The following is a 26,696-nucleotide window of genomic DNA, read 5'->3' on the forward strand; positions in this document are numbered from 1 at the left end:
TTATCTCCATGTCCCTGGCGCTGGTTTCATGCCCGCCCTGCCGCTCGCCGCTGATATAAATGGCCTTTGCCACCTCTGCCTTTCCAGAGCCAGGAGAAGGCAAGAGCGAGGAGGCGATGGGCAGCACCAAACACACTCCGTGATCGAGAATTCGCGGGAGCAGGGCTGATTTCTCTCCTTCAGCCCTTAGTTTCAGAAGGGTGCACTCAGGTAACTCCAGATCTGGTTTGCAGAACACCCTCTGCAGAGTTTAACCAATTTACCGTTTATTTTTTTGTAAAATAAAATAAAAATAAATTATACACCTCTTGCTTGTAAACAACAACAACCCTCAAAGTGGGTTACAAGAAAGGTGAAACAATAAAATGATCGATAAGAATAAAATTATCTCAGCAGGTGTGGCGGCTTCAGCCAAGATGTTAGTCGCCTGGGGTGTTGCTATCTTCGGCTGCCTGCTGGTGCGATCGGAGAGCCAGCTCCTTCCAACAGATGCTGTCATACGGGTCAATAAAGGCGTATTGCATAACGGTAAGTCTATCCATGTTGGATTAGAATAGACCTCACAGACCAAGGTCCACCAATTGATCTCCTACCCTAAGAAATTCTGGAGGTGCAAATATCCTCAGAAAAAGTGTTGATCTTACTAACATTTCCAAAATTCCTTGCTTGCATTACCTGAGCCAGAATTTCCAGTGTTTCGTGCAAGATTTCACTTGGGGTGAGTTTTGCGGTCACTCTAAGGAGCACCGCCTGGGTCGACTTCCAGGTTGACGTGAAGCCCAGACTGCAAGAGACGTGGCAGATTCAGAGCATTCAGAAGCCTGCAAAGCAACAAACGCCAGAGGGTTCAGACAAGAGTGAGGCCAAGGAGCAAAGGCCTAGAGCAGGCACCCCCAAACTTCGGCCCTCCAGATGTTTTGGACTACAATTCCCATCATCCCTGACCACTGGTCATGGGAGTTGTAGGCCAAAACATCTGGAGGGTTGCGGTTTGGGAATGCCTGGCCTAGAGGCAGCGTTGGTTGAATGTGGGCCAAAAACTGAATGCAGACAAGACAGAGGTGTCATGTGTTTTTGTTTGTTTGTTTGTCTGTTTGTTTATAAAATATTTATATGCTGCTATATTGCCGAAACATATAGAAGAGGTTTTTAACAGTAAAAAGAGGACAAAACCATACAATTAAAGCGCAAAAGGTTAAAAACACGTTTAAAACAGCAAAGTCAAGAAAACAAAAACCAGGAAATCACTCATAATTGCCTGCCTGGGCCTGGCAGAACAGAAAAGTTGTCAGCAGGCAGTTAAAAGGTGCCTGCTGAATCTCTAGTGGCAGAGAGTTCCACAGCACTGGGCTGATATGCTAAAGGCTCGGTTTCTCATTGTTGTCAAACGAGCCTCACTAGGGAGGCTCCTGCCGATGATCTCGGTCGAGTTGGGATACACTAAGTTGCTAGTTCTCAAGCATGGGCTCCAATAGTGCATATACAGAAGCTCTCCCCCCCAAGTCAAGGGAAGCAATGCCCACCCCATCTCTGCTGAATTGTAATGTGCTTCTCTCTTCCTTAGCGGGTCATGCAAACCACTCTTTTGAATAATGCTGTTTTTGTAGGGCAGGGGGCCCTGGAGCCGAGTTTATGGAACCAAGGTGGGGGGGGGGGGTTGGGCCACCAAACTCTGCCCTTTGCAACCCAGCCAGCCAACCTGTGCCGTTTGTGGAAGAGCTTTCCTTGAGACACAGCAGGGAAACTTTCCGGCTCCACCGCGCTACCTGCCCTAACCTCTTTTTTCTGATTTGCTTCCACAGCCGTCTCCAACTCAATGGCGCAGAGCAATGCCCTCCAGGGAGCCATGAGAGATTTGCCGGTCGGAGGAGGAGGAGGCGGGGACGGTGGCTTGCTGGGAGGCGTCCTTGGTGGCGGAGGCGGAGGGGGTCTCCTGGGAGGCGTCACTGGGGGCTTACTTGGTGGAGGTGGTGGTGGCGGCGGTCTTCTGGGAGGCGTCACCGGGGGCTTGCTTGGTGGCGGAGGAGGTGGCGGTCTCCTGGGTGGGGTGACCGGGGGCTTGCTTGGTGGCGGAGGAGGTGGTGGCGACCCTTCTGTGGGGATGCAAGCTGCCTATGCTGCTCCTTTGGGCCCTGGGGGCAATGGCGGTGCTGGCGGTGGTCCGGGGGCTAGTGGGTTGCTAGCTCCAGGCGGTCTGCTGGGTGGCGGAGGTCTGCTTGGCACTGCAGGGATTCTGGGTGGTGGTGGTGGGCTCCTGGGCAATGGTGGCCTGCTGGGCAATGGAGGGCTTCTTGGAGGAGGAGGCGTGCTCGGCATCCTGGGAGAAGGAGGCCTCCTCAGCACCGTCCAGGGACTCACAGGGTAAGCAGGAGAGTCGTAATCCTCGCAACAATTAATCGGCGGCTTGTACAGGGTGGCCACACAGGAGCAGGGCCTTTTCTGCAGTGGCTCCCTGTTTGTGAAATGCTCTTCCCAGGTAGAGCCACATGTTGCCAGAGTTATATATCTTTAGGTGAAACCTTTCCTCTGTAACCAGGCCTTTGTCTCTTAACTATCTGTGGCCTTTTAGAAGTGGGTAGGATGTCTATAGTGTATTGTCTTCCTTGATTTTAGAGTATCTATGGCTGGATCTACACTCATGGTTTTTAAGGCTTAGAAAGAGTTAAGGAATGGTTCCGATAACCATATAGCCACATGATGTTCTGCTCTTCAACATTATTAAAATGTGACACCAGAGGGTGCTATAGAGCAACCAGAAACCAGGGAGACAGCCAGGAGAAAGCAAAAGAGAATGTTTCCTGTTTTGACATTTTAGAACGATATTCCTAATACCGTTCTCATAACGTTTAAAAGGTGAGTGTAGATCCAGCCTATGTGGCAGGTTTGTTTGTTTGTTTGTTTGTAAGTAGCTTTGCATTGCCTTGGGCAAGGTAAAGCGACTAACAATTATTATTATTATTATTATTATTGATCATAATCTTAATACAGTATGTGAGTTGCCCGGGCTTCAAAAGGTAACTGCTAAAGTTACTGGAAAGTCACACTATATCAATGAAAAATAAAAAAATTCCTTCAGTAGCACCTTAAAGACCAACTAAGTTTATATTTTGGTATGAGCTTTCGTGTGCATGCACACTTCTTCAGATACTTCTTCTTCAGAAGAAGTGTGCATGCACACGAAAGCTCATACCAAAATATAAACTTAGTTGGTCTTTAAGGTGCTACTGAAGGAATTTTTTTATTTTGCTTCGACTCAGACCAACACGGCTACCTACCTGCAACTATATCAATTAAGGTAGTGGCAGCAAATGTGGTGTGGCCACATTTGGAATATTGGGTACAGTTCTGGTCACCTCAGCTCAAAAAGGATATGTGCCACGAACTTGGATGGCTTTAAACAAGGATTAGTGAAATTCATGGTGGTGGGAGCAATCAAAGGCTACTAGCCACCGGCGGAAGCAGCAATGCTTCTGAATACCAGTTGCTGGAAATTGCAGGAGGGGAGAGGGCTCCTGTGCTTGGATCCTGCTTGTGGGTTTCCCATAAGAAGCATCTGATTGGTCACTGTGAGAGCAGGATTTTGGACTAGGTGGGACCCCTTGGGCCTGATCCAGCAGGCAGCTCTTCTTCCTTTCTTATCTTCTAGTAAAATATTTTCTACTACAGTAGTTCCCAAACCTTTCAAATTACTGAGGGTCTTGGAGGAGCACCTAGTCTAAGCTGACTGGCTGTCAACGACTCCTAGCCATGATGCTTGCATACTGCCTCCAGCATGAGATGAGAGCATCATGGCCCTCAATGCCAGTTTCTGGGTACCACTAGCAGGAGTTGGCTGCTGCCTCCAAGCCCAACCTGTGAGCATCCCGGAGGCACCTGGGGAAACAGGAGACTTATGGATGACCTGCCTGCCTGCTTCTTCCTTGCAGGCTACGAATTGTGGAGCTGACCCTTCCCAGGATCAACCTGAGACTCTTGCCTGGAATTGGGGTCCACTTGGATTTATATACCAGGGTAGCGCTCAACGGTAAGAGGTAAGCAGAGCCACTTGACCCCTGCAACTCAGTGCACATGTTGCTGGCAGCTTCCTGGCTCTGGCTGAAGGTGTTTTTCTTAGAGGATTTTGTTTGCCCAAAGGCTCCCTAGTTTCTTAACCATATGGTGCAGGAAGGAGGAGACGCACCATACCAGCTGCTCTTGAGACTGGCCAGAGGTTTGCACTGGGCTGCTTGCCCTCCTGCGGCCTCCAGCTCTTGAGTGATGCTGGTCTTCATTCTGGACTCACTTTCAGGAGCTGTTGTTGTTGTTTAGTCGTTTAGTCATGTCCGACACTTCGTGACCCCATGGACCATAGCACGCCAGGCACGCCTGTCTTCCACTGCCTCCCGCAGTTTGGTCAAACTCATGTTCGTAGCTTCGAGAACACTGTCCAACCATCTCATCCTCTGTCATCCCCTTCTCCCAGTGCCCTCAATCTTTCCCAACATCAGGGTCTTTCCCAAGGATTCTTCTCTTCTCATGAGGTAGTCAAAGTATTGGAGCCTCAGCTTCATGATCTGTCCTTCCAGTGGGCACTAAGGGCTGATTTCCTTCAGAATGATCTTCTTGCAGTCCATGGGACTCTCAAGAGTCTCCTCCAGCACCATAATTCAAAAGCATCAATTCTTTGGCGATCAGCCTTCTTTATGGTCCAGCTCTCACTTCCATACATCACTACTGGGAAAACCATAGCTTTAACTATACGGACCTTTGTCGGCAAGGTAATGTCTCTGCTTCTTAAGATGCTGTCTAGGTTTGTCATTGCTTTTCTCCCAAGAAGCAGGCGTCTTTTAATTTCGTGACTGCTGTCACCATCTGCAGTGATCAAGGAGCCCAAGAAGGTAAAATCTCTCACTGCCTCCATTTCTTCCCCTTCTATTTGCCAGGAGGTGATGGGACCAGTGGCCATGATCTTGGTTTTTTTGATGTTGAGCTTTCAGGAGCTAGGAGGAAGAATTACTCTGAATAGAGCAGTTTTGGGGGAGCAACCGTGGGAGTGGGTACTTCCAGGAAGATCTGGCTGTGGGCTTCCCGAATGCATCTGTTGTTGGCCAGTGAGGGAGACAGGATTCTGCTCTACTTATGGCCTGATCCAGCAGTTGGGCTCTCCTTATGTTCTTCTGTTAGCTGCAATGCAGAAAAGGGTCGATTTACACTCCACACAGTGAACTTTAGGTATTTACTAGTAGACTTGTACCTAGTGCTGCTTGGAAATTCTAAGAAAAAACAAAGAAACCTCAGTGGTTAAAATCAGTGCAATTTTGAAAAGGTTGATCTGCCATCTTGATTCAAGCTGGCACTCCTTTGTATCCAAGCACAGAAGTAAACCTGCCCCTTGATCTCAGGAACCACCATGATAAATTCGGTTATGATAACTTACAAAGTGTCCGAATGCACAACAAACAGCTTTCTGCAGTATATAGTAGAAAACCCCGGAGCAATTCACAAATCAAATTGTCAAACACGTTACAGAATGTAACATAAAAATCATCTTCAACCTTGAAACAGCAAGTTGGAACAATTCCATATAGACTGTTCTGCAAACCCAGTTTTCCTCAGCCTAATTGACAATAACCTCAAAGGCTGAGTGAAAAATATGTCCTCAATAGCCACAATATGTCCACAATATTTGTGGTGACTGATGGATCCCCAGAGGCAGAGAGAGTTTCACTACGAGGGGAATGCAACAGAAAAGGCCTCTGACCAGCTTGCTGCTCCTTGGCCTTCACCTAGCGGTGGCATCCGAAGCAGATCCCCCTCCAATGAAAATGCTTCATGCTTCGACTGGCTCATTCACCTTACAGATGTGGGAACAACTTAAAACCTGTTGTTGTTTAGTCGTTTAGTCGTGTCCGACTCTTCGTGACCCCATGGACCAGAGCACGCCAGGCACTCCTGTCTTGCACTGCCTCCCGCAGTTTGGTCAAACTCATGTTCGTAGCTTCGAGAACACTGTCCAACCATCTCATCCTCTGCCGTCCCCTTCTCCTTGTGCCCTCCATCTTTCCCAACATCAGGGTCTTTTCCAAGGATTCTTCTCTTCTCATGAGGTGGCCAAAGTATTGGAGCCTCAGCTTCACGATCTGTCCTTCCAGTGAGCACTCAGGGCTGATTTCCTTCAGAATGGATAGGTTTGATCTTCTTGCAGTCCATGGGACTCTCAAGAGTCTCCTCCAGCACCATAATTCTTAAACTTAAAACCAAGTGCCCTCCAGATGTTTTGGACCACAGCTGCTTCAGTCAGCATGGCTGTATGATGATGGGGGACTTTTGGAGGAGCCCAGGATGGGGAAGGCTATTACGAGCATCATACAAAGAAGCTTCACCAGACTCTCTCTTTTCATTCCAATGCAGTCTCCTTGGATTACTTGACATCGCAGTGGAGGTGAACCTAACGGCCATTGTCCGCCTGACCATGGATGGCACGGGCTACCCGAAGCTGGTGATCGACCACTGTGACACCCTTCTTGGAGGCATTAAAATCAGGCTCCTTAGAGGGTGAGCTGCATCCATCTGGCCAACCTGACATCTTATGGGGTTGGGGATGGAGCGACTCCCCTTATTTATTCCAGGGGTGAGGTTGGTGGGCCAGATCCTGATGTCCCCTGATGTCCCCTGGGCGGGTCACTTTGACACAGCGGCAGATGAAGCACAGCACCCTCCCTTTGCGGCCTGGCTTTAAACTCAAGCTGGTTTGCAAAGGAGAAAGTTCCCTTTGCCCATGCTTAGGGGTATTCGAGAATTTTGGTAACACTCTTGCAGCTATCCTGCCAAGTTGCTGTCAGAGTAATAAGGGACAGGGCTGGAAATAGCAGACCGGAAGTAGCGCTGTCGCCATTTTGGAACTGGGCGGAGCATGCTCAGAAGTGACTATTGATGCTGCTTTGCCCAGTTCCAAAATGGCCGCCACGCCAGAAGTCGCACTGCAGCCATTTTGGAACTGGGCAGAGCAGCATCAAAAGTCGCTTCTGAGCATGCTCCGCCCAGTTCCAAAATGGCCGCCGCGCCAGAATAAACCGGGGGAAAACAAAAAAATCCGTTTTTTCAGCTAGGGACAGCTGGAAAAACGGGGATTTCCCGGGGAAAACGGGAGACTTGGCAGCTATGTCTTGCAGTTTTCATGTCCATCTGTGTTCAGGACTGAAAATCAGTCAAGCAAATTCATTGGTTTTCATTCACATCTTGCTTGTTTTTTAAGACTGCAGACAATACTTAATTAGTTACAGGTAGGTAGCCGTGTTGGTCTGATGCAGTCAAAACAAAATGAAAAAATCCTTCTAGTAGCACCTTAGAGACCAACCCATGGCAAACTTAGTTGGTCTCTAAGGTGCTACTAGAAGGATTTTTAAATTTTGTTTTGAATACTTAATTAATTACCTTTTTTTAACACTTTGTGTGGTTTTTTGGGGGATAATTTTTTCCCTTTTTCTCTCCCCCCCCCCACTCCAGCCTACTCCCTATTGTGGATAATTTATTGGCACGTGTGCTTAACAAACTTCTTCCAGAACTGGTAAGTGATCAGCCAGGGCAGATATCATCCAATGTGCAATGGGATCTGGCTCAGGAAATGCATTAGGATAGAAATATACTTGTAGAAATTCAATGTAGTTCCTGGCTTGGAGACCAAACTCTGCCCTTTGTGAGGTAAGTCTTTGATGTCTGGAGAAATGAGATGAATAAAGAGAATTGTAAGATGCACGTATTAAATTTTGGAAAATGCATAAATAAAAATAATAAAAAAGAGATCGCCTTTGACGAAACTTAAAAGGAAGAAGAAAAAAATAACTGCGAGCACAATTGCTTTGCATATGTATTACAATTTGATTCCTGACATTTTGCCACAAATGTCTCATGCGAACATTGAATTTTTCAGCTGTGTCCAGTCCTAGACATCACCCTGGGCCTAGTCAATGATCAGCTGGGACTTGTGAACTGTAAGTGTCTCTTCTTGTTCCTTCAGTCTTCCCATTCTTTCATATGGATGATCTCACTGCACCTTCCCATTCCCTCCAACATTTCTCCAATGAAAATAGGGACGCCCCATTCCATAATGCTATTTTTTACTATTTATACCCCACACATCTGACTGGGTTGCCCCAGCCCCTCTGGGCAGCTTCCAACATATATAAAAACACAACAAAACATTAAACTTAAAAAAAACCCTTCCCTATACAGGATTGCCTTCAGACGGCTCAGAAGTCGAATAACTCCATACCCTCTAACATTTCTCCAATGAAAACAGAGACATCCTAAGGGAAAGCGGGACATTCCGGGATCAAATCAGAAACTGGGATGGCTTCTCTAAATCAGGGACGTCCCTGGAAAGTAGGGACACTTGGAGGGTCTGCCTTCCATCCCCAAAAGAGACTCAGTGCTGTTCTCCAAAACGACTGACGAAACATTTTGCTTCCCTGCTCACAGGATGCTGGTGATAATATTTGAGGTCTGAATTGCAACCCAGCTATCTATTTTGAGTGAGGTGCTCCCAGAATTCCTTGAGTCTTTTGGAGGGAGAGAATTTCCTTGGTCTGAATTCTAGATCTACACAACTGATTGAGCCGGATCCTGCACTGAAGCGGCCTTTTTTTGTGGGGATTCGGGCTTTGGCCAAGTCAGGTGGAGAAGTAGCACTGTGCAGGATTGAGCCATCCTGGCTGCAGTGTAGTTGGGAGTGGGGAGGAAGCGGCACAGTGTCTCCATAAATGAGGGTTTTTAAAAATGAACAAGGACCCCAGATTAGGTAGTGGGGAAAACTGGGCAGAGCACCACTCAATTCTTCTCTTATGGAGGTGATTTTGAAAGCAAGAGTTGGTATCCTGGGGAGTTTCCAGTTCCCAGGTCTGGGGCAGAACTTCCCAGTAGATGTCTCTTCTAAGAGCTGGGTTGGCCTGTGTCCAACACAACTTCTGGCCATAGAATCATAGCATCATAGAATTATACAAGTGACCCCCAAGGGTCATTCTAACCCCTTGCAATGCAGAAATCTCAGCTAAAGCATCCATGGCATGTGGCTATCCAACCTCTATTTAAAAACCTCCAATGAAGGAGAATTCATGTCAGGGACTGGGCAGAGGAGGAAGGGTGGAGACCTCCTCCCCAGCCTGACCGTTCCAGAGAAGAAGAAGAAAGTTCAGAATTACAGCAGGGGCTTGGGGGAGGTCACAGCTCAGAGGCAAATGAGGGGGAAAGCTGGGAAATAATGGGAGAGGTGGAAGAAGAAGAGGAACCACCAGGAGGGCAACAGCTGATGGACACAGCGTCTTTAGAAAGCATCCCAGATCACCCCCCCACACACACACACACTCCCAGGACCCGGCGAACCTTGAAAGTAGGAGAGCAAAGGCTCAGAAGCAAAGGGCCCTCAGCACCATAGCTGCCAAGTTATCCCTTTTTTTAAGGGATTTCCCCTTATGCTGAATAGGCTTCCTCGTGAGAAAAGGGAAAACTTGGCAGCTATGCTCAGCACCACCCATAGAGGAGATGATGATGAATAAGGAAGTGGGAGAAAAATGGGGTGAAGAGTCACTAGGGACAACACCATTATTCCAAGAGGCTGCGTTCCAAGCCTCTCTCTGTAAATAGTGAATAAAAAGCAGGTGGTCAGGACTTTTCCTTGTCTTCTCCGTTCCTGGCAACCTGCTGTGGGGGCTGTTTCCTCTGCCGCCTGACAGCGCACCACCTTCCCAGAGGTGTCTATTCCACTGTCAAATGGCTCTTGCCATCAGAAAGTTCGTCCTAATGTTAAGTCAGAATCGCCTGATAATGGGAGCCTGGAGAGCTATTGACCATCCAAAGCACGAGAAATCCTAAATTCTTTCTCCTTCCTGTTCTCTTTCCTCCCAGCTCTGGTCCCTCTGGGGATATTGGGAAGTGTCCAGTACACTGTCTCCAGCCTTCCACTCGTGACGGGACATTTCCTGGAAATTGATTTGAATGTAAGTCCAAGTTTGCGGAGATGGATCTTGATGGTGCTGTGGGCCCCTGTGTGGATTGGCTCTGGCTCTTTTCTGGCTCCGCAAAGTCAACTGCTTGGCTTGACTGTGGGTCTTGGCCAACGTCTGCCATGGGAATGGGCTGTCTCTCTTTCTCTGTCTCTCCTTGCTCTGCTCCTATTGAACTCACTGGAGAGGATGATAATGGGAGAGGGATGAGTCCTTTGTTCTATTTGTTTCCTCTATCACTGTTTGCAAAGTATCAGGCAATGGATGGGAAAACCAGGGAACGTGGATGCGTTGGGTGTCATGAGCCAAAGACGAAGGCAGGGAGTCTCAAACTTTCACTCTTGCTAAATGAAAGCCACAACCCTGTCTCAGCTCTCATGAATTAGGGTATGTTTTGGAGCTTCCCCCCTGCTTTACCCTCCAGAGAAAAAGAGCCTTGCTCCTGGAGAAGCACAGAACATGGATGGTGGTATAAGGGCATGCAGGGCCAGTGCTAGGGCTTTTTGCGCCCTAGGCAAAATCACCTTCTGGCGCCCCCCGGGCACATGCGTCACGACGCATGCGTCATGTCCACGCACAACACCGCTGACGCCCCTGCGTCCCCTCCATAGGCGGGAGGAGCGCAAGCCAAAAGGAGAGCTCAGCGCCCTCCCGCCTATGGAGGGGACGCTGTGAGCTCCTCAGCGGCAGCTGCAGTGAGCGAGCGGCGGCGGCGGCAGCAGCAGCACCCGTAGCCGAAGGCTTCAGCTACGGGTGCTGCCACCATTCGCTCACTGCACCCGCTGAGGAGCTCACAGCGTCCCCTCCATAGGCGGGAGGAACGCGAGCGCGCACTGTGAGAGGTGCGGGGGTTTTGCGGGGCAGGCTGGCCGGCGCCCCCTCCATTTTTGCGCCCTAGGCAACTGCCTAGTCCGCCTAAATGGACGCACCGGCCCTGAGGGCATGCTGGGGGCACCAGGTCCTTCTTCCTCAGAACCAGATAAAATTTTGCAGTTGTTGTTTCAAGTGTCAGAAAAGATTTGCAGATGACGCCAATCTCTACTGGATTATGAAAACTCAGGCTGTGAAGAGCTCCAAAAGGTTCTCTTCAAACAGGGCGAAAAAAGCAGAGGGATGAAAATGGGGTCTTATTTGGGGAAGGGGAATCACAGCTCCTTGCTGATGTGTGGGAGGGATTCATGGACCAAGGGCCAGTTTGTCCAGGGGTCCAACCGCACCTCCACTTAATTCATTTTGTGCCCTACTTCCTCCCTCATTATTTTTTGCAAGAACAAAAGACATTCCTAATGCCAGGATGGCGTTTCAATTTCCCATCTTTTCTCTAACTGGTAGTAAAGTGAAAAGGTTTTTAAAATCTGCTGGTGAGGTCACACTGGTGGACACTTCCTCCACTATCACTGTTGGGTTGAGTTCCACCTCCTTTTCTCCCTCCACCTCCTGTGTAGGACTCTAGTCCTCATTGTTGCTTCTGGGAGCGACCCTCTTCATTTCTGGTCGGTAGGCGGTTGTGGCAGTGGCTGCCTTAAGCCACAAAGAGTTGTGCTTTGTTCACCTTCCCCAAAGACACTCTAGTAGCTCTTTCAGAAAAATCAGGTGTGTGCAATATTGATGGCATGCACAAGTTTTGCAGCTGGGCGAATTAACAAGGAGGCGGGGAGTGTTGGGAAGGCCATTCCTTCTTTTGCTTCCAGGTGTGTGTGTGTGTGTGTGTGTGTGTGTGTGTGTGTGTGAGAGAGAGAGAGAGAGAGAGAGAGAGAGAGAGAGAGAGAGAGAGAGAGAGAGAGAGAGAGAGAGAGAGGAGCTTTGTGTCTCACCTTCCTTCCTTCCTTCCTTCCTTCCTTCCTTCCTTCCTTCCTTCCTTCCTTCCTTCCTTCCTTCCTTCCTTCCTTCCTTCCTTCCTTCCTTCCTTCCTTCCCTTCCTCCGAGGGGAGGGGGAAGCTTTCTTTCTCTCCCCTGGGGATGGAGAGAGGGAAATCTAAGCACAAAGATGGAAGGGAGGGAAGGAAGTCAGTGGGTTCACACTGTGCAAAATTCCTCAAGGTTTGGGAACCCGGTGCCTGTCTATTTCTGGGTGGAAATCTTCTCTATTCCTGTTTTGCAGCATGCTTTTTGGGGGGGAGAAGGGATAACAAACGGTGCATGTGCTTTGGTGTGTGTGTGTGTGTGTGTGTGTGTGTGTGTGTGTGTACAGGCACCAATAAAGAAAGGAGGGGTAGATCCACAAGCAGACAGAGGGGTGGAGGGAATTAAGACCAAGATCAAGTCATTGAAGCCCTAACTCCAGGTTTCAAAACTTTTGTTATCTGTGCACAAAGCGGTCAGGTATGGACTTGTGAAGGTCAGCAGAGGACAAAACGAAAGCAGAAAACGTGGATGTTCAGGTGCGGTGAGGATGAGCCCTAGGAAAGGGGTGTAATAAGCAGTTCTTTGGGTGAGCCTGAAGTATTAGCACTTCAAGTCACAGATCTCCTTCCAGGCTAGAAATGGACAAATTTGTGACACCTCAGCCGGTTGCATTGCCCGAGGGCAGAGAATGCCCCAGTCTGGGATGCAGAGGGGGGCATCTCTTTATTCCATGCCACTGCATGGCATCTGTTGCACTTTTGTAAAGGATAACAGGATAATATCCCTCTTAAGTAAGAACATAAGAATAGCCTGCTGGATGAGGCCAATGGCCCATCTAGTCCAGCATCCTGTTCTCACAGCAGCCAGCCAGATGCGGGAACCAGATGCAGGAATTATGGGAAACTCACGAGAAGGACCCAAGGGCAAGAGCAAATTTCTCCTCTCCTGTGGTCTCCAGAAAATGGTGTTCAGACACATCGCTGCCTTCAACTGTGGAGGGCAGAGCAGAGCCATTGTGGTTAGTAGCCAATGACAGTGCAAGACTTCACTGGCACCCCTAGAAATTTAGCAGCTCTGGGCAAAAAGCCTGGGCTGACTGTGGAGATGGGCCAGGCTGGGGAATTTAACACCCAGGCCTTCAGATGCCAGGATTATTAGACTAGTGTTTCCTGCCATCTTCCTTAGATGACCTTGAAAACCTCCTCAAAGCTAGGATTCCATCCCATCGCGCAAGCAGCAAAATGGGACCGCCTGCCTCACATCCTTGTTCCTTCCCTCTCTAGACTGCAGTTGGGCAGGTGGCCGGACCCCTCCTCAACTACCCGCTGGGCAAGCCGGAAGCTCCCCCCCTGCCGCCAAGGGTGCCCATGCCCGCCATGCCCCCCATGGCCGACACAACCAACTCCCAGCTAGGACTCTCGGTGAACTTCCTCAGCTCCGTTGTGGCTGTCCTGCAGAAGCAAGAGGCCCTGAACATCGACATCTCGGATGGGATGGTGAGTTGGGAAGCAGATGCTGCGGGGGCCAACTCTTGGCACCTCCCAGCCAGGGCGGGAAGCAGAAGGCACAGGGGGGGGGGGGGATTCAGAAAACTAGACCCTTGTTTTCCAAATTCGCCTGCCTCACCCCAAGTGCCAAATCTTTGCAGGGGCGTAGCCAGGATCAAAACTAGGGGGGGGCAAGCCATGGTCGTTCAGGGGCGGGGCCAAGGCATGGGAGGGGAGGGGCCACGAAGTGGGAATGTGGGCGGGGCTACAGGCCAGCGGGCCTGATGACATCGTGGCAGTGGCGGAGGCAGCAGCCATCTTGTGGTTCTGGGGCTGGCAGCGTTGGCGGCTACCCTGCTTGGCTGGAGAGGACGGGAGGGTCGGGCAGGCGAGAGGGGGTGGCAGGGCGGGCGAGGGCGAGGCAAGGCATGGCCGCAGCCACGACGGCTCCGAGGCGTTGCTGCATATCAGCATAATATTTCAACCATGGTTCAAGCCCCACCTTAGGAAAAAATTCCTGCATTGCAGGGGGTTGGACTAGATGACCCTTGTGGTCCCTTCCGACTACAATTCTATGATTCTATTGATATATTACCATAGCATATGCATCATTCTGCTTTCTTGAATTGTCCTACTCCTAGGCATAGCAGCCAACTCCTAGAGGCCTAGGTGCCTCCCCCCCCCCCCCAATTACTGGTAAATACCGTATTTGAAAGAGTCATCCCCCCATGTTGATGGGCTTTCTATGTTGGGCTTATCTGCCCCCCCCCCCACGTATTTTATTAAGGATGGAAGAGGGAGGGAAGGAAGGATGGAAGAAATAGAGAGAGGGATAACTCATATTTGTGGGTGTCTCTGGATGACGCTGTGATGCTGGAACTCTGCAGCAAGAGGACGGGAGGGTCGGGCAGGCGAGAGGGGGTGGCAGGGCGGGCGAGGGCGAGGCAAGGCATGGCCGCAGCCACGACGGCTCTGAGGCGTTGCTGCATATCAGCATAATATTTCAACCATGGTTCAAGCCCCACCTTAGGAAAAAAATCCTGCATTGCAGGGGGTTGGACTAGATGACCCTTGTGGTCCCTTCCGACTACAATTCTATGATTCTATTGATATATTACCATAGCATATGCATCATTCTGCTTTCTTGAATTGTCCTACTCCTAGGCATAGCAGCTAACTCCTAGAGGCCTAGGTGCCTCTCCCCCCCCCCCCAATTACTGGTAAATACCGTATTTGAAAGAGTCATCCCCCCATGTTGATGGGCTTTCTATGTTGGGCTTATCTGCCCCCCCCCCGTATTTTATTAAGGATGGAAGAGGGAGGGAAGGAAGGAAGAAATAGAGAGAGGGATAACTCATATTTGTGGGTGCCTCTGGGTGACGCTGTGATGCTGGAACTCTGCATGTACAGGAGCCTTGTAAGCTGCTTTCTCTCTGCTTGATTTACAGCAGGCACGTCCAACAGGTAGATTGTGATCTACCAGTAGATCACTGGATGTCTGTGGTAGATCACTGGTAGGTCACTGGCACCCCTAAAAAAAGCTCACCCAAAATTTTCCTCCTCCCTAAAAAAAGTTGAACTATGACCTGAAGCCCTAAACAAAAATGGGCCTCCCTCCCTCCTAAAAGAAGCTCAACAAGTTTGACCTAAACCCCCCAAAACAGGGCTTCCCTTCCTTAAAAAAACTCAACAGCTTTGACCTGAACCCCCCCAAAAGGGGGTAGATCACTCCTAGTTTTAAACTCTGTGAGTAGATCAGAGTCTCTTGGGAGGTGGCCACCCCTGATTTACAGTATACAGATGCAGGAGGAGGGGCAGACTAGAACACCACTGCTTTTTATAAACATCACTGTGTCTGTCAAAGCTACAGCCCCCCTTTCTTATTCACTTCCTTTTAGCCTTGCAGAGCCACCTTAGTCAAATTGAATCCTCTGAGTCTGCACCCTCATTAAATCGCCAATAGAACTCTTAATGCTCCTGAATGCTCATTAACAACTCCCACTTAAGAACAATAGGGTGAAATGGCCAGCTATCGAATCTTGCCTGGGGATATATGCTCCATTGTCTTAACTGCTTAACTACTGGTAGCCACTTTGCTTTATTTATTTGATGTGGTTTTGTTACAGCTGTGTCCCCCCCCCCCAGCAAGCAGAGACTTAGCTGCTCTTGCTAAAGCAAAGCCCTTTCCACTTCAGTTTTTGGAGGGGAAAAGTGCTGGTTATGGTCTGTAAAATACATTAATTTTTTGCTTCTAGGGGGGGCAGCTGCCCCCTCCTGCCCCCCTTGCCTACGCCCATGAATCTTTGCTTTTGGTTATGTAGTTGAAAGGCAGGGCACTCTGCAGTGCAGAAATCAACTTCGCTTCTCATTTTAATGTGAAGCTACTTAATAATAATAATAATAATAATAATAATAATAATAATAATAATAAATCATTTATACCCCGCCCATCTGGCCGGGTCTCCCCAGCCACTCTGGGCGGCCTCCAACAAAAGAATAAAACACAATAACCTATAAAACATTAAAAGCCTCCCTGAACAGGGCTGCCTTCAGATGTCTTCTAAAAGTCTGGTAGTTGTTTTCCTTTTTGACATCTGTTGGGAGGGCGTTCCACAGGGTAGGCGCCACCACCGAGAAGGCCCTCTGCCTAGTTCCCTGCAACTTGGCTTCTCGCAACGAGGGAACCGCCAGAAGGCCCTCGGTCCTGAACCTCAGTGTCCGGGCAGAATGATGGAGGTGGAGACACTCCTTCAGGTATACTGGAACGAGGCCATTTAGGGCTCCCCAAAACAGTACTTAGTACTCCCCAAAACAGTATGTGAACTGGAGCACACCACTCCTTTGAAATTCACCTTTGCTCTAATTTTGGGAAGCACTTCTCCACCCAAAAAGTGCAGCAAGAGCCAGTCTGGTGTAGTGGCTAGAGTGTCAGACCAGTACCTGGGAGACCAGAGTTTGAATCCCCGCTTGGCCATGAAGCTCACTGGGTGTAACCTTGGGCCAGTCGCTGTCTCTCAGCCTAACGTCCCTCTCTGGGTAGTTGTGGGGATAACAGGAGGTGAAGGAGAACTATGTATTCTGTCTTCAGCTCCTCAGAGAAAAAGGTGGGGTGCAGGTATAATAATAATAATAATAATAATAATAATAATAATAATATAGATGCCGTCTATTGGGGGGGCTATGCATGAAAAGGTATAGGCTTGTGAACATAGCACACTCAAATCCGTTTTATTAAATAAAATTGCTTGCAAAAAATGTGTATCTGAAACAAAACTGCCTGCAGAGCTATGTACATATATTAATGGAAATAAACGCTGGAGAATTTTTGTGCGACCGTTCTTTTAAATGCAAACTCCTGCAGAACTGTGGGGAACTAAACTCGAGTTGGGAAAAATGGAAACAAAAATATATATGACAGATTGGTCCATCCCTTGCACTCTTTGTGAGTTCAAAAGCCCTCTCCTCTTTGCAGGATGTTGGGGTTCCTCCCGGGCAAATAACTACAGGGTAGCCTGAGGGTAAATCCTGGCAAGCCTGTGTTCAGATTGAGCCCCATGTGGCTGAGGAATAACTAAACATAAGAAGAGCTGGCTTCTGGATCAGGCCTACAGCCCATCTAGTCCAGCATCCTGTTCTCGCCAAGCAGATGCCTCTATAGGAAGCCTACCAGCAGGACTCGAACCCAAGATCCCTCTCCCCTCCTGTGGGTTTCCAGCAACTGGGATTCAGAAGCATCACTGCCTCCGACTATGGAGGCAGAGCACAGCCAACCTGGCTAGTAGCCATTGATTGCTCTCTCCTCCTCCATGAATTTGTCCAGTCCTCTTTTCAAGCCGTCCACCTTAGTCACCATCACTGCCTCCTGCAGCAGGGAGTTCCGTAGTTTAATGGTGAGCTGCATGAAGAAGTAAAATAACTAGCAAAGAGCCGGGGAGTCTGCTGCGTTATCTCATTTTCTTTTCCCCCTTCCTTCTCCCCAGTTCCCTGAGCTTCCTCCTCTGACGACATCGACTCTCGGGGCCTTGATTCCTTCGGTGAGTCCACTCAGGTGATGCTGTGCTACCTGGATCTGAGCTCTGCCTGGGGCATCCTGGTGTGCTTCAGCTTAGTTTTTGCCTTACACAGGTGAACTTTTGAATCCAAGCAGCCTCAGGTGGGGAAAGCTGTGAAAAGGGAGCTGCAATAATTCCATGGGCACCCAATTAAAAACAACAGCAAGATTCTTCATTGCCTGGTTCCTGCATAAAACAGAACTAATAACTGCAAGAACAGAAAGGGCAACTGAAACAAAGGACTGTTTGCCACTCAGGTGTCCTTGCAAAAAAAATACCTGTACAGGTATCATAAATTCAAAGAAAATACAAAAATAAATACAAAAATAAATAAATTCAAAGAAAACCACAAAGCAAACACACCCATTAGACCTTTAGCCCTACATAAATTCTTTCACTTCAGTCTCAAGAGATTTATTTTAAGGGAGATCTACAGCAGGCTTCCCCAACCCGGTGCCCTCCAGACATAGGTGGGCTATAAACGCAACAACAAGTAAGAAAGCGAACATGGTTTGCAGGTGTTCCAGATGTTCCCAGAGCCGCGCTCCCTCCTTCTGAAGGTGTCGGTCCCTGATGTTCCAACCGTTAAGCTGCAGAAAGACAAGGGCCTGATCCACCTCATGGCCAGCGCTGAAATACTGGCGTCGAAGCCAAATGACGCTCATCAGTCTCTCTGCACCCTGGACATTGTGAGTATCGAGAAAGGACGATGGGGGTGGAGACACTCCTTCAGGTATACTTGCTTGTCGTACATGCTTGTCCCCACGTGGTCCTTACATCAGCTCCACACCTAGGACCACAACGAACTTCTAAAATATAGTCCAAATTTATATTGGGATATACATTCTGTGTTTCAGGCTCCAGCCGAGGAACTTAGCAGTGTTAGAAACACTAAACTTATGGCCATTTGGCAAGTATTTATGTGACGCTGGCAGTGTGATATGGACAGATTGAAAATGCGATGGAGCCACCACCAGTTTGGCCCTGCAATGGGAAAGTCAAGTCAGGGAGTGGCTCTCAAGTCATTGAGTCATGGTTAGGGGACCCAGACTTTTCTAGGTCTTACGGGGTGGGGTGGGGGGCATGGAATCAAGAATGGCTTGGTTAAAAAACAAACCATTTCCCAATTTTTCACCACAGGACACGACTTTGCTGGCCTCGTTTTCTGTTGAGGACAACAAACTGAAAATCAGCGTTGCTCTTGAGAAGTAAGTGCAGCATTTCTTAACTTATGGGCACTTTTATTTTTAGTCTTATAATGGGATTGTTTTGTTACACATTTTAATTATGGGTGTTTGTATTTCATCATTTGTGCAATTGGTTTCTAAACATGTAAACTGCTTAGAAGCCTGTTTTGTTTTTAAATGGTTTTTATTAATGAAAGTAATGCTTGAAGATCTCTCTCCTCCTTCCTTCCTTCCCTGAATTGTGCTTCCTCCATAGCAGAGGGGAGGTGGGAAAGGCCTTTAGTGTCTGATCTCTATTCAAGTCCACAAGTCAAGGTCTCCCTGGAGGGGTCTGAATCCCCAATGACTGCTCTTACTTTTTCTTCTTCTTCTGCAGGTCCCATCTCTCCGTGGCTTCCTCATCCATTGGGAAATTTGATGTAAGAATATATTATATCTATTTATTTATTTATTCAGAACATATGTACCCCGCTCTTCAACCAAAAAAGGCTCCCAGAGTGGCTTATGTACAATCAAAACAAGATGGTCCCTACTCAGAGGCTTAAAATCTTTTTTTTTTAAAAAAAGGAGAAATGAACACGACACACAAGGGGTAAGGGGCAAGGAGGGAAGAGGAAAAATAAAAGCTCAGGCACCAATTTCTAAGCTGTGGCTGACCTGTCACTGCAGAGCTGATGGAGAGAAATCTGCTTCCCAGCTCTCCCACATCTTGAAACCACTTATTATTTTAAAATTCCTAAGCAGTGTGCAAATATGCAACATAAATAAATAAAACAGTATCATAAAAATGGAAAAACTACATAAAAACAGTACAATCAGTATATATATTATTTTATTGATACTATTGCTACAGGTTTGTCATGGTCTTTGATGAGGACAATAAACTTATCAACTGAACTGAAATCCCTTCTTTTGTTGACGCAGGTCTCCCTCATGGAGGGGCTGGTCAGCAAGATTTTTGATGTTGCATTCCTTCCCGCTATGAACGGTAAGGACGTTCTACAGAAACCGTGATCTGACATTCCAACAACCTTCTTTCGCGCTGCGTGAAAATTCAGAGTGGAACTAATTGCGTTGCCAACCCATGTGCAGTTCAGACTGTCGTATTGACAACATCTTTTGCTCAGAGAGCTGATATGAGATGGGAGTGGAGCGCAGGGGTGTCACAGGTAGCCTTGATTTTGGATCCCTGGATAAAAATTGCTTTGCTGTAGGGACGGAGAAGAGCCACAGCTCAGTGAAATGAAATAAATAGAGAGGTGATTTGTGTTGGGTTTTTTTAAAAAAAAAATGTTAGAAAAATGTAGGTTGTTTCATAGAAGAAGGTCAGACGAAAAAGGGTCCAGTTTAGCAACAGGTGTAGTAGTAATCTGGATGATATTTTGATAGAAAACAGCAATAACCATCCATAAATGAGGCTGCACTTTAAATTTTAATACTGTATTTTAATCTGTATTTTAATTAATTGTTTTTATGTTTTATTGTGGTTCTGTTGGTGTCAGCCGCCCTGAGCCCGGTTTTTGACTGGGGAGGGCGGGGTATAAATAAAAATTTTATTATTATTATTATTATTATTATTATTATTATTATTATTATTATTATTAATGTGCAAAGGTCTTCCACTCCCTATCCTGGTCCAAGAAATGTTGACAGTCTTATTCTTTTTTTATAAATAGGGGCAGGTGTGAATCAGAAAGAATGCAAAATAGAGAAATTTGTTCTTGGAAGGCCCAGCTCATGTTTGCAACATCCCAGTGCATTTTGGAGACTCTGGTTTCCTCTTCAGGAGAAATCTGAAACTCCCAATTTCTGTAGAAGCCGCTTGAACAAATCTTGCTGCTCATCTGACACCAGTGACAGGCAGCCCCATTCCGACAACCTGCTTTAGGGATCCCATAGAATTTGAAAGCTTTAGATCACTCCTGGAAAAGAAGGTTCTCCCATCCTGAAAGGCGTTGTCCTATTGGTCTTCCCACCTGGGATGAACAAAGACATTGGATTCTTATCTCATTATGCATGATCAAGCTTTCTTTAGCGCCTCAGCCCTTGCTTTTCCCCCGCAGGACCAATTGCAGTCATCAGCAGTCGTTAACAGCCATCTACAGGTTTACCACTCCCATCAGCCCATCACCCATTCCCACCCACCCCCACCCTCTGTATATACATAAGGGTCTGACGCTTCTGTTTCAAGTGTATCTGAGGAAGTGTGCATGCACACGAAAGCTCATACCAAAATAAAAACTTAGTTGGTCTTTAAGGTGCTACTGAAGGAATTTTTTTATTTCCCAAATCTTGTTACACTCCCCTTTGGGATCCCTAGTTTCCTCTCTCCCGGAATGAATAATCCAATCTGCCTCTTTCTGCAGGTGATATTTTGTGGCAGATATCAGAACAAAACAATATTTATCAAAAAAATATCTATACTGCCAACATTGTGGGGAAATACCATGGATGCAAACAGCAGAAAATCAGCAGTAAAATTGCATTTGTGAAGCACGTACAAAATAAATAAGATGAGACAACCTCATCGCCCAAAGTTTCCCCTTCATACTAGAAAACTAATATTTTTCTCCTTTCTGGCTGTAGGTGTGTTAGGTAACGGAGTTCCTCTCCCCAAGCTGCTGAATATAGACTTTGACAACGCCGACATTGATGTCATTGAAGTAAGTGCACCAACTCTGATCATTCCTGGCGGTATTCTGTCACACGGCTTAATTGTCACGACAGGCTTAAGCTCCTTCCCAAAGAAGCATTTGCTGCCCTAAGGCTTTTAAATTTATTTACTAGCAGAAAGTGCCTGGAGTTCTTTGAGAATTCTAAGAAACCAAAAAGTACAATATGGAAATCAGTGGTTAAAATCAGTGTGGTTCTGAAAGATTCAGTCCACCATCTTGCTTCAAAATGACAACCAAATGTATTAAGACATAGAGAAAATCCTGCTCCTTGATCTCAGGAACCGTCATGCAAATTTCAATTACGGTTTCTTACATTTGGTTAAATTAGGGGTTTTGAAAGTTTCAACCCACCATCTTGATTCAAAATGACATCCAATTATATCCAAACGCAGACAAAAAATTGTTCCTTGATGTCAGGAACCGTCATGCAGAATTTGGTCACAATATCTTGTAATACTGCGATATCCTGGATTAGGTCAGCCTGTGCCAGAGTCCGGGCTTTTTCTGTGTTCTTATAATTCCACTAACAAGGACATTGGACCAGAGCTGAGGGGGTCCCAGAAATGAGAACTGAAACTCTTGGTTTTGCCCTTTTCACAGGATCTGCTTGTGTTGTCTGCGTGAGTCGAAGAGAAGACAAGAAGGTTCTCAGTGGAGCACAAGGGCGGTCGGAGAAGAGGCCAGCTAGTTCCAGACCAATTTCCCACACAGCATCGTCTTTCAAACTGTACAAGACATTTGAATCCGGCCCGGCTCCTTCCAGGAAAACACAGACTGGGTTTCAAGTGCAGGAGGATTCCAACAAGATCCTGCCGTGGCATTTCCTTTGTTCCCTTCAGCTTTGCCATTTCCGAGAGGGTGCACACATAAACACACACATGCACGCACACTGCATTTCACTGCATTGTTTTAATAAAAAGTTTCTGCTTTCCACTGCATTTGGAGTGACCTTGAGTCTCTTTAGAGTCATGGCAAAAAATCAAGAACCAAGCAAACATCTGACAGCAATGAAATGAGGACAAATGGATTGCCACTGGGAGGGCCAGTTGACTTGATAGCAAAGAGAAGGATCCGTGCCAATGATGCAGCTCTTTTGTTTTTCTAAAACTTGCTTCTTTTAGTGATAGAATCATAGACTAGAGTTGGAAGGGACCCGAGGGTCATCTAGTCCAACCCCCTGCCATGCCATGCCATACTATGCAATGACTAGATGGGCCACTGGCCTGATCCCACAGGCCCTTTTTACCTTCTTAGAGAATGTAGCACAGTGGCAGAGCCCCTCCTTTGCATGCAGATGGCTCCAGATTCAGTCACCCGCCTCTCCTGTTAGAAAGATCAGACCGTGTGTGATGAGGAGGAGCCTCTTTCCCTCTGTCTACAACCCATTACAAGACAGAGTAATGAGATGGAGGGGCAAATGGCCAGGCATAAAGCGTCTTCCCAGCTTCCTTTGTCCCCACTTCCCTCTAGCATCTGGCTCAGGTGCTGGATCATAGAATCATAGAGTTGGAAGAGACCACAAGGGCCATCCAGTCCAACCCCCTGCCAAGCAGGAAACACCATCAAAGCATTCCTGACATATGCCTGTCAAGCCTCTGCTTAAAGACCTCGTAGACAAAGCAGTGAGAAAGGAGGAAGGGGCTCCAGAGGGCTCAGCTGAGTCCCTCGGTGTTCAGAAGCATACAAGGATGTGTTAGGTCCCTCCTTCCAAGTTGCTGCCTGGATAGGCTGTGAGCTTAGGTCAGCCTTCGTCAGCCTTGCGATGGGCTGCAACTCCCACCTGCCCCAACATGAGGACATCGGGATCGAGTTTGGATTGGCAGGCTCTGGCACAAGAGGAGGAGAAGGGGGGACATGGGGCGGGAATGGTGGGAACTTGAGTCCTAGCTCCTGCCCCAAATCACAAAATCAGAGGCTCTTTATTCCAGCAAGTAATTTTACAGGCTCAGGGGCACCTAGAGAGCACCAAGTTGGTGAAGACTGGCTGAGATTGAGCCTGGATTTTTTCTTTTATATTTGAAAAACGAGCACCCTGACGTGTAGGTAATTTTTCAGCTTTTCTCAGTAGCCTTGGGCTTACTTGTATGATGGCCAGCCAGGAGGACCATCTCCTTGCGCATCTCACTCCTTGACCAAAAGGTTGAAGAGGCATATCATACAAAACTGGCATTCCCACTACCAGCCACAAGAGGGCAGTCCCACCCTCTAATAATTCCCTCTGCTGTGCTGAGCTGGCTAGTGTTTTTTTTTATTTTTTAAAAAAACCTGTGCGTTAAATTTGAGGTTTTTAAAGGCAAATATTTGAAATGATGCTTGTGCCTTCTGGGAACTGTGATAAGAGTGCCATATTTAATAGGTTAAATTAATTTAATTGTCTGCTGGTGCAAAATTGGGTTATGACTCTATTAAGCTGGGTAGTTTGCTTAAGGTTACAATTAATTCAGGCAAAAGCTTTGACTGTTTAAAGGGCTGGGGTGTGGAGGGGGAAGCAAACAGAGGGAACGTCCAGTGGACAACCTGAAGGATCTTATTACAGGAAGCAGTGGATGAGAAAAAGGTGAATTCCAAGCTAGGGATCATCGGGAAATGAACTGAAAATAAAATTGCCAATTGCATAATGCAGTTATACAGATTTATGGTGCAACCACATTTGGAGAACTGTGTTCAGTTCTGGTAGCCTCACCTCAAAAAGGATATTGCAGAGTTGGAAAAGGTTTGGATAAGGGATACCGAAATGGTCAAGGGGGTGGAGTGACCCCCCCCATGGAGAAAGGTGGCGTCGTTTGGGATTTTTTTAGTTTGGAGAAAAGGCGAGTCAAAGGCGACAGGGTAGAAGTTTATAAAATTGTACATTTCATGGAGAAGGTGGCGAGAGAAAAGTTTTCCTCTCTCTCTCATAACACTAAAACTTCTGAACACCCAACGAAGCCAAATGTAAGAAAGTTAAGACAGATAAAGGAAAGTAGTTATTTGCACCCTTTTAATGAGGGTGAAAGAGGAGAGCGCAAAATATGGTCTGAAGCTCAACATTAAAAAAAAAAAACCAAGATCATGGCCACTGGTCCCATCACCTCCTGGCAGATAGAAGGGGAAGAAATGGAGGCAGTGAGAGATTTTACTTTCTTGGGCTCCTTGATCACGGCAGATGGTGACAGCAGTCACGAAATTAAAAGACGCCTGCTTCTTGGGAGAAAAGCAATGACAAACCTAGACAGCATCTTAAAAAGCAGAGACATCACCTTGCCAACAAAGGTCCGTATAGTTAAAGCTATGGTTTTCCCAGTAGTGATGTATGGAAGTGAGAGCTGGACCATAAAGAAGGCTGATCGCCGAAGAATTGATGCTTTTGAATTTTGGTGCTGGAGGAGACTCTTGAGAGTCCCATGGACTGCAAGAAGATCAAACCTATCCATTCTGAAGGAAACCAGCCCTGAGTGCTCACTGGAAGGACAGATCCTGAAGCTGAGGCTCCAAGACTTTGGCCACCTCATGAGAAGAGAAGACTCCCTGGAAAAGACCCTGATGCTGGGAAAGATGGAGGGCACAAGGAGAAGGGGACGACAGAGGATGAGATGGTTGGACAGTGTTCTCGAAGCTGCGAACATGAGTTTGACCAAACTGCGGGAGGCAGTGGAAGACAGGAGTGCCTGGCGTGCTATGGTCCATGGGGTCACGAAGAGTTGGACACAACTAAATGACTAAACAACAACAACATATTCCTTGGTGGGTGGGTTGTGTTGCCCGTGTTAAGATCTTTGAAATAAAAATAACAGTATATTGCTAATGACATGCATAGGATTGCATTCTAAAACCCTTGGTGTAGATTCTCAAACCTGGGGCAGTGCGACAATCAACCTCCCCCACCCAAGATTGCCACATACAAAATTCAGAAAGTGCTTTGGTGCCATCTTTAAGGAGTTGGCAGCCAATATCACCATTATTACTTATTTCAGGTTCCCAGGAATTACACTTCAGATTCAGCATGAAAGCCTTTTTGGCAATCTCAGAGCCCCTCTTCTCTTTCAAGTTGCATCACTGAGATTAATGGGAGGGTTGCGAATGCCGGGCAAATATTGCTCATGACATTCCAAGAAAGCAGAAAGGGCAAATGATCAGGAAGTTGCCCTAAATTCAGACTCTCTTCAGTTTTGTCCCTCCAGAAAGAAAGAAAAAGACTTTCTAGTCCTTCTGGTGCTTGAGAGACCACTTGTGCTTTTAGGTGAGCACAGGGTTGTGTCTGTTTTATTTGGCTGTACATCATGTTCCCTTTCTCTCTGTCATACTATCCAAGTGTCTTCCCAGGATTCAAGAAGTTGTTGCTTCGGGCTTTTGTTTTTGAGTCCATGATCTTCCTCTAGACGTTGCAGCCGATTCCCAGCATTCTGTTGTGCTCTGGTGTGGTCCAGAAGCAGAGGGAGGAAGACCCCCTAGGATCACAGGAAACAGAGGGATTTCTTTGCATTGGCAAAAGCACACGGGTAGCGGTTTTGCCCCTGCTCTAGATCCCATAAAAGATCAGTCGCCACCCCACCCCATAAGTAGATGCTTCTTGCATTTGAAAATAAAACGACACATTGAATGCAAAAAAGTGGTTCCTACAGTGAACTGTGATTCCTACATTGCAGAGGGCTGGACCAGGTGGCCATTGACTCTACAGTTCCATGATAAGTTTGGTTTGATGAGGCCCTCAGCTACTGAAGGTAATGGGGCCCTTTATAGGTCCAGCTGTCCTTTGCGTGTGTAGACCTTTTAACCACCCCCAAATAAATTCAGACAAGACTCAAATTTTTGTTTTGGTTTTTGGCAGAATTTAGGCCACAACTTCATTGATTACAATCAAGTGAGTGGTTGCATAGGCTCTGGTTCGACTAGCTCCCTGCCCCTTTGCAGGTAGCGCTGACCCAGGGCACAGTGGAAAGCGGGGTCAAGCCAGTCCACCAGCCAGATGTCCCCCTGGACTCAGGCTCAGGGCACAACCCCTCTCAGGGTTGACCAACCAGAGATTCCTTTAATGGAATACCCTTTGCATAGGGATGGCCAGACCACTCTGCCACCCCTATCACCTGAACCAGAGCCTATGCACAATCTTACAAGTTGTGACGATTTGCTACTCGGCAGGTGAAACCCAAATGGTACCAGCCAATCAGCCAAGTGGGGAAAATTCCTGCCGTGCCCCTGTCCCAACGACAGAGGACACACGGCCGCATAGCAAGGTCATGTGTGCAAGCCCTGAATATAGGGAGAGGTGGGCGGGTGTTCCGATGCACCGGCCCGAAAGAGGAAGCTTAAGGACACATGCATGGGCTTAAGTAGAGGTCCTTTAATTGAATTTAGCTGGCATCCCATTGGTCTAATTGCACCCAGCATTGAGGGACCTCCAAAAGGGTGTTGTGGTCATCCAAACGTTCCCACCCACAACACAGGGTTTGGTTGCCAGGTCGCACCGCAACACATGCCCTCTTGTTAGGGAGGA

The 26,696-nt window shown here is 47.4% G+C and overlaps 1 protein-coding gene across 1 annotated transcript; it reads left to right on the plus strand.

Moving 5' to 3' along the window:
- The first annotated feature begins 416 nt into the window (after positions 1 to 416).
- BPIFB4 (BPI fold containing family B member 4) lies at positions 417 to 21,847 on the plus strand. Its single transcript, XM_060277502.1, has 15 exons — positions 417 to 528; positions 1,803 to 2,361; positions 3,927 to 4,031; positions 6,391 to 6,534; positions 7,486 to 7,546; positions 7,910 to 7,970; positions 9,880 to 9,971; positions 13,106 to 13,318; positions 17,290 to 17,343; positions 17,880 to 18,050; positions 18,502 to 18,569; positions 18,925 to 18,967; positions 19,473 to 19,536; positions 21,135 to 21,211; positions 21,824 to 21,847. The coding sequence occupies exons 1-15, from the start codon at positions 417 to 419 to the stop codon at positions 21,845 to 21,847; spliced, it is 1,848 nt and encodes a 615-aa protein (XP_060133485.1).
- Positions 21,848 to 26,696: the final 4,849 nt, after the last annotated feature.

Source organism: Zootoca vivipara, chromosome 7 (genome assembly GCF_963506605.1).
Source record: "Zootoca vivipara chromosome 7, rZooViv1.1, whole genome shotgun sequence".
NCBI lineage: Eukaryota > Metazoa > Chordata > Lepidosauria > Squamata > Lacertidae > Zootoca > Zootoca vivipara.

Bases quoted from the DNA above. Each gene is read 5' to 3' on its own strand.
- BPIFB4 (XM_060277502.1), top strand. From the start codon at position 417: ATGTTAGTCGCCTGGGGTGTTGCTATCTTCGGCTGCCTGCTGGTGCGA. The intron at 7,971-9,879 runs GTAAGTGTCTCT...CTTTCCTCCCAG, and splicing joins TCAGCTGGGACTTGTGAACT to CTCTGGTCCCTCTGGGGATA. The intron at 18,968-19,472 runs GTAAGAATATAT...TTGTTGACGCAG, and splicing joins CATCCATTGGGAAATTTGAT to GTCTCCCTCATGGAGGGGCT.